We start from the raw sequence: 7,961 nt of genomic DNA, 5'->3' as shown, positions 1-7,961 counted from the left end.
TATTGAGCATTTGCTAAAAGGTTTGTCAATTAATTGTAAAACTGAGACAAAGTTGCTTTCCTGTCAAGAAGGGATTTCAACACTGCTGGTTGTGTCACTCACTGTACAAGCAAAGGTTTTATACACTTAGCAGAAATGCTAATTAAAAGGACAGAAGGCCTGGGTTCCAGTGCCATTTTTATTTGTAACTAACCGTATACAAATCACTTATCTATAAAATAATGGTTAACATCTATCCCCTAATTCACAAATATATCATGAAACCGAAGTCTCCCCCCAGAACTTCTTTTTAAACCATGACATTACTGTTAATTAGCTTATACTTAACTAAAGGATAAAAATGACAAATTGTAGGGGCACCTGGGTGGCTCAGTGGGTTAAAGCCTCTGCCTTCGGCTCAGGTCATGATCCCAGGATTCTGGGATCGAGCCCCGCATCGGGCTCTCTGCTCAGTGGGGAGCCTGCTTCCTCCTCTCTCTCTCTGCCTGCCTCTCTGCCTACTTGTGATCTCTGTCAAATAAATAAATAAAATCTTAAAAAAAAAAAAAGAACACATTGCTAGAGTAAGAGTCTTATTCCACTAGAAATAATGTCAAACAGGAATGTCCTATGGACTCTTCAGATGCCCAATCAAAATGGCCAAGAAAACATTTGTGTGCTTGTTTGTTTGTTTGTTTAATCCTTTTCTCTCTCCCTCTTTTTTATTCAGAATTCAGGTCCCTACCCCAGGCATACTCCTCAGTACTCTGATGCGGTGTAAGAAATGTTAGCATTCGGTCACTACAGAATAAACACGTAAGAGGAATTAACATATTGAAAAAAGATGCAAAAAGAGGATTCTAAGTCGGTATAGAAAAATTTATAGACTCTAAGCATCTGTATATGTACACCATCTATCAGGGACATGTGTTGTGACAGTCATATGTATTAACAGATCCTCAAAATGTAAGCACCTCTATTTCTCTGTGTTTAACAGTATCAATTTTGTGTGATTTAGTTTCTAGTTCTGGACTTACCCTTACTTTATGATGACACAAAAACAAACAAAAAGACAAAAAACAAAGACTGGAGCATGGTTCACAGAGAAATACAGAACAGATACAAATACCCTAATAAAATAACCATGTACACCATTGCTAGGGAAACATTTTAGACGAAATATACTTTCACTATTGGCCCCAAATGCCATCACCCACTTACATTCTTTAACTGTCAACTTTTAATAGAAAAATAACTTTGTGATGATAATCATATACAGTGACTTACAAAACTTGACAAAACATTTCAATGCTACACAAAACAGTTCCATACACAGCTTTAAGTTTTAAAGTTCTCTGCGGGCACTTGATTTTATGGTTGATAGATGCAGTAACTACTGATCTCAATAAAACACCCTTTTAGCTTAAATGTATTTTCAAAACCAGTATTACTTCACAAAAACAGTAAAGAATAAATCACTTCCTGCTGAAGAATCCTCTAAGATGAACACCAAAACTATACAGCCAAGATATTTTAGGAAAGCATATAAACTTTTTAAGACTAGGCATGACGAACAGATAAAAATTTAATTACTCAATCATATGTCCAGTGAAAAAAAGGATTGTTTATTTGATTGAATGAAGCACGTATCAGATATAGATGAAATATATGATCTTACAAAGCAAGTTACCTTTTTTTGGTTTAGAAGGGTGTTTAAATAATTGGTGATTCTACTAGATTGGATGTTTTTTAAAATAGAAAAATGGTCATTTAGCAACCGCACATTATATTCCAAAATTAAAAGTGAAATTTCTTTGAAAGCAGTGGAATCCTGATTTTTTTTTAACTTTCTGTGAGCTCTTGAGACCATTCTGCACATTATCAAAATGAAATCCCATTTTATAACATATATCCAAATTTTTTTCTTTGCAGAAGGGGAGAAAACCAAACCAAATTTAACTATAATAACTTATAATACTAAAAACTGGCTAGTTCAAAATTTGGGAAATCTACTACTTTCATTATTCTGAAGGAATATATAAACCTTCAAAGCCCTACCAACAACTTCTAGTCCAATGTTCTACTTTTTAAAAATTAAAAAGTTAAATTCTTCGTGGCACTAAATAGAATTAAAAAGTTAACAGAAGGCTAAAGTAGAAAATCAAAATATAAAGGGCATAACTAACCAAAACAATCCACTGGTGCAACAAATATTTGAACAATGAAAAAAACCACCAAGCATTCTAATCAACTAGAATAGTTCATATTTGCATGTTTTAATCTCAACTTTTAGCACAGTAAATTATCATATAGGTTGATTTATAATCATGGACTATTTAAATTCTGTAACATTACATTAGTAATTCAAACATGACCCTTTCTAAACCAAATCTGCAGTCCTAATCAACATTTTTCTTTTCAGGAAAAGGAAATCTTTTTAAGATACATTCCATAGTAGTAGAAACATTTTAGTGCTTCAAAATATTTACAAAGAACCCTGCTGATCCTGTGCATTTCGCTGAGGTGCTACCTGCACCCAGACTTCATCATCAGAAAAAGAACTTGAACTTCCTGACTCTGAGTCCAGTTCACTGAATCCATCTAAGTCCCATTCAGTGCTAGACTCACTTCGAGCATCATCTTCCTCAGTGATGAAACTCTGTCCAGGTTCGAGGCAGGAAGGATAAACACGTGCACAGAGGCAAATAAAGCCAGAGTCAAACTGCAAAAGGCCTAACATGGTACCTATATTAATCCACTGGTCTTCCCTAGTATCATATTCATAAACAGTTACCCGGTTTTTTTTCCACTGAGGGGTGGTGGAAGTGATGAGAAGCAACTTTTGGCCATGATTGACAATCTGATAGTTGTGGGTCTCTGAGTCCAAGGGAATATTACTAATCCGCCTCCATTCTCCCCTGGCTGGGTTATAGACCTTCATGACTGGGATGTCACAGATGCAGTAGATCTCATCATTGAAGACACAGGCTTCCTGAAAGTCACTACGTTTAAGAGAAGCACAGTTCAGCCACGTATTGTGGCTAGGATCGTAGTAGAGCATGCGCTTACTGTTCACAGCATAAAGATAGTTCTGAACCACTATTAGTTCAAAGGAATAGAAGGAATGGGGTACAGGAGCCACCAGCGCCCACTGGTTTCTCTGGACACTGTAGCATTCCACTTCCTTCAGTTTGACTCCAGTAATAGGGTCTCGCCCACCCAAGATGTAGATGTAGCCATTGAGGTAGGCCACATCCATGCCCTCCCGGCACAGCAGGCGGTCGGCAAGCTGCTGCCAGCTATTCTGGGCTGGCTTGTACACCCAGAGGTCCTTCCTGGGCTGAGCGGCCAGGTAGATGTCATGGTCTGGAGAGACACAGACAGCTGAGGAGGTGATAGTCTTAGTGTGAGCCAAGCTGGTTAAAGGAGATGGCATTGTGTAAATGTCCCCTGAGTATGGGTCATAGCAGAGAAAGGGATCTCTAGGATGTCCAAAGAAGACCACCATCTCCTTGGCACACATACCCAGTCTCTGGGGGGGATTTTCTGCTGTGGGTACAACAGAGCTGTTGCTGCTATCTGGCTTCGGGACCAGAGACTTGCACAACTTGTCACCATAGTGCATCTGCAGGGCCCCTTCAATAAGGTCTAGACAGTACTTCTTCACTATGGGCTTGGTCAGCAGCCCTTCCAAGTAATCCCGATCTTCATCTCTGAAGTGTGTCCAGCGGACACACTTGAAGACCTCCGCAGCGCTGGGGCCCCGCTCCTTGGGAGCCGCCTCCAACCACTGCACGGCCACATGACACACAGTCCGCTCACTCTCGATGTCCAGACTATCCAGACGCAGGACAGCCAGCAGCTGGGCCAAGCTCAGATCTGCCAGACTCTCCTCCCTTACTGAACCCATCCGGCTGAGTTGCTTAAAATTGTGGGCTATAAAGGACTGGGCCTGCGATCGCAGCTTGTGATGGTCGAAGGCGTCGGCAAACTTGAGGATAGCAGTGCAGTTGGCCAGGTCAAGGCGGCGGGCTAGGAAGGAGGCACAGGCTTCCCGCACATATTCGAGCTGCAACATGTCAGAGGCCGCGTAAAGACGTTGCACGTTGGCCTCACTCAGCGACACGCGACCCGTGTAGCAGTAGTCGACCAGCACCTCGAAGGACTCGGCATCCACATCATGCATAGTCACGTTTGCCTGGTGGCTCTCGTACATGCCACCGGTGAACATGCTCTTGAAGTAGGGACACGCGGCAGCCAGCACGTTACGGTTGCAGGAAAAAAGGCGGCCGGTTCCAGGCCCGCTGCCAGGTGTCACCACCTCGATGGTCACATCACATAACAGCCGCGCGTCGTAGAAGGACTTCAGCTGTGCCAGGAGGGCTGCAGAATGAGCCGTGTCCTTCAGCTCCTCCGGGCCCGTGAAAAAAGCTGAAACAGAAGGCTTGGAAATTCTCTTGGGTCGCCTCCCGCCGCGGGGACTGGCCAGGCGGCGAGAGCGCGGAGCTTCTTCCCGGGACTGCATGGTGGAGATGGCGGCGGGGTACGAGGGCGAGAATGGGTGCAAGGACCGGGCTCTGGCTCCTCCTCGCCCTCTTTTCGAAGGCGCTAGATCGCGGCGTCCCTGACTAGACTGCAGGGGCCGCACTTACTCAACTCAGCCCTGAGCCGCGGTGCCGCCTCCCTTTATCGCGTAGACAGTGCCTGACTCACCCTCTTCCAGTTCCGCGCCCTTTCTCCGCCTCAGTTCGTTTACAGGACCCGCTGGACGGAACCAAGAAAGCCGCCACTGCCGCGCTGGCAATACCAGTAGGCCTCCAAGAGAACTACAGCTCCCAGGCTGCCTTTCGCGCCTCGAGGCATGCCGGGGCCCTCCAGACTCAAGGGGATAAGCGGACTGACAGAAGCCGCTGTGCATCTTGGGAGTAGTAGTTTGAGTAATATCGCGAGGTTTCTTGGGGCGAACTGCTCGGCTAACAGAATTTGAAAGCGTTAATTCTCCTGGATTTGTTGGTTTGCAGGATTGGCTTTGAAGTTCCACGGTAAAATCTCCGTTTTAGTATTCGTTAATTGTGTGGCATCCCTCTGAGAACTTTTCCTTCTGTGAAGTGGGAATAATAGTTTTCATGGGATTGTGTGAGAGTTGAATGAGATGAATTGGAGAGGACATAGGGCGCTTCAATAAATACTTGTTGATTAGAATAATTACATGCTTACACCATGCCTAGAATAGGAAGATTCGATCTTTGTTAGCTTTTTTTTTGGGGGGGGGGTTGTTAAAAAAAAATGAGATACCCAGAACATGTGAAACCATGAGCATTTTCTGCAAGAAAACTTTGTTTATAATGTTGCTTCTTTCGAAGGGTTCTGAAGGTTATTACAATATTTTCAATACTAAACGATATCCGTAGGTTCATTAGGATGTCTTAGACAAAGATGAGATCCTAGAGAACACCATTTATAGGTGGCCTCAAAAAAGCAGATAAGGCATATTAAACAGGTGGGTCTCAACATCTCACCAAATCAACACTTCCTCTGGGGAGCAAGATTATTTTCATAAATTCTTAATATTAGTGTTTTTTGAGCTAATACTTCTCATTTGACCTCCTTTCCGCAAATCAGTCGAAGATTATAGTTGTCTTTATCGAAGAGTTTAAACGGGAGTTTTAAAATATTTAAACACAAGGCCTTGTACAAAAGCACAAGATCCTGAAAGCTCTATATTCATGCATGCCGTAATATTTTGAATTGATATAGTTCAATCTGTGCTTTACAAACGTGTTTATGTATGTATTGATCAATATTCTTAGTTAAATGGTCAAAATCAAGTGCTTAGAGACTGAGTTTTGGGTCATCTTTTTTTAAAAGGGAACTTTTTTTTTTTTAAGATTTTATTTATTTATTTGACAGAGATTACAAGTAGGCAGAGAGGCAGGCGGCGGGGTGGGGTGGGGGGTGGGGAGCAGGCTCCCCGCTGAGCAGAGAGCCGGATGTGGGGCTCGATCGGAGGACCCTGAGATCATGACTTGAGCTGAAGGCAGAGGCTTAACCCGCTGAGCCACCCAGGAACCCTGGGGAGCTTTTACTTTAAAAAGCAGTTGCTCTTGCTACTAGTTTGTCACTCGTTACCATAACTTAACAAAATCTTGGTATTACATTGATAGGTGGATAACACATGGCAGGAGAATAACTCAAATTGTTTTGCTCTCTTGCCCTATTAGCTGGAGAGCTTCTACTGGAAATAAGGATAGTGGGCTCCAGTACCTCCTCTGTAGCGTTGTTGGGTATATCCCTTAGACACATTTGAGAGAATTAGGTCATTAGTAACATTGATTGCTTTCTCACCTGCACTAGAAGAGCTGGGGAAAAAGCAATTACAATTTTTTCATATTGGTAAAATATACAGTAGTTACCATTTTAATTCTTTAAGAGTACATTTCTCTGGCATTAACTACATTCACATTGTTTTGCAGACATCACCACCACCCATCTCCAGAGCTCTTTTCATCTTGCAGAACTGAAGCTTTGTACCCATTTACAGTAACTCTCCTTTCCCCCTTCCCCCAGCCTCCTAGTAATAATCACCATTCTACGTTGTCTCCGAATTTGATTACCTTAAGTACTGCATATCAGTTCAGCGACTGATTTTTAACTTCCTTATATCTGCCCTTAGTTAGTTCGTTTAGATTATCTTTTTACACAATCCAAAGTATTTAGCAGGACAGTAAACAACGTGTGTTGGAGAGGATGTGGAGAAAGTGGAACCCTCTTACACGGTGGGGATGCAAGTTGGTGCAGCCACTTTGGAAAACAGTGCAGAGATTCCTTAAGAAATTAAAAATAGAGCTTCCCTATGACCCTGCAATTGCACTACTGGGTATTTACCCCAAAGATACAGATGTAATGAAAAGAAGGGCCATCTGTACCCCAATGCTCATAGCAGCAATGGCCACGGTCGCCAAACTGTTGAAAGAACCAAGATGTCCTTCAACGGCCAAATGGATAAGGAAGATGTGGTCCATATACACTATGGAGTATTATGCCTCCATCAGAAGGGATGAATACCCAACTTTTGTAGCAACATGGACAGGACTGGAAGAGATTATGCTGAGTGAAATAAGTCAAGCAGAGTCAATTATCATGTGGTTTCACTTATTTGTGGAGCATAAGAAATAACACAGAGGACATGGGGAGAGAGAGAGGAGAAGGGAGTTGGGGGAAATTGGAGGGGGAGATGAACCATGAGAGACTATGGACTCTGAAAAACAATCTGAAGGTTTTGGAGGGGTGGGGGGTGGGAGGTTGGCTGAGTATGGAGGGCACGTATTGCATGGAGCAATGGGTGTGGTGCAAAACAATGAATTTTGGTACACTGAAAAGAAATTTAAAAAATTAAAAATTAGGGGCTCCTGGGTGGCTCAGTGGGATAAAGCCTCTGCCTTCAGCTCAGGTCATGATCCCGGGGTCCTGGGATTGAGCTCCGCATTGGGCTCTCTGCTCAGCGGGGAGTCTGCTTCCTCCTCTCTCTCTCTGCCTGCCTCTCTGCCTACTGGTGATCTCTCTCTGTCAAATAAATAAATAAAATCTTAAAAAAAAAGAAAAAAGAAAAACCGAAGTATTTAGCAGGCACAGTGCCCTAAGGTCTGAAGGAGTGCTTCCACCGAACTTTGTGACACTGCAAACGTTGAATACCTTGACTGACTGATAAGGTAGCTGGAAGCCACAAGCAGCTTTTGAGTACTTCAGATGTGGCTAGTGCAACTGAGGAATTTAACATTTTAGAAACCCAGCATTGGTATCACTGCAATTCAATGGGAAGAAGAGTGTCTGTTCAACAAATAATGTTGAACAATCAGTTCACAATGTTAAAAAAAAAAAAAAAAAAAAAAGAACTTTGGCCCTTAGCTCATACCACACACATAAAATTTTAAATGGATCTTAATATTAAACAGAGACATGAAAACTCTGACACCTCTAAAAGA

The 7,961-nt window shown here is 42.6% G+C and overlaps 2 protein-coding genes across 2 annotated transcripts in view; both read right to left on the bottom strand.

Moving 5' to 3' along the window:
• Positions 1–2,125: 2,125 nt before the first annotated feature.
• On the bottom strand, positions 2,126–4,747 carry LOC111146898 (kelch repeat and BTB domain containing 7). Its single transcript, XM_022502632.1, has one exon. The coding sequence runs from the start codon at positions 4,502–4,504 to the stop codon at positions 2,465–2,467; it is 2,040 nt and encodes a 679-aa protein (XP_022358340.1). The 5' UTR covers positions 4,505–4,747; the 3' UTR covers positions 2,126–2,464.
• A 233-nt stretch (positions 4,748–4,980) lies between these two features.
• The window catches only part of LOC111146899 (mitochondrial translation release factor 1), an 85,394-nt gene continuing 82,413 nt past the window's right edge, over positions 4,981–7,961 (bottom strand). Inside the window, exon 11 of the mRNA XM_022502635.1 lies at positions 4,981–5,080. Coding sequence (XP_022358343.1) covers positions 5,036–5,080 — 45 coding nt within the window. The 3' untranslated portion in view covers positions 4,981–5,035. The remainder of the gene's footprint in view (positions 5,081–7,961) is intronic.

The sequence above is a fragment of the Enhydra lutris genome, unplaced genomic scaffold, assembly GCF_002288905.1.
Source record: "Enhydra lutris kenyoni isolate GAN:26980312 unplaced genomic scaffold, ASM228890v2 scaffoldscaffold15, whole genome shotgun sequence".
Classification (NCBI taxonomy): Eukaryota; Metazoa; Chordata; class Mammalia; order Carnivora; family Mustelidae; genus Enhydra; species Enhydra lutris.
This window is presented reverse-complemented; position numbering and strand designations above follow the sequence as displayed.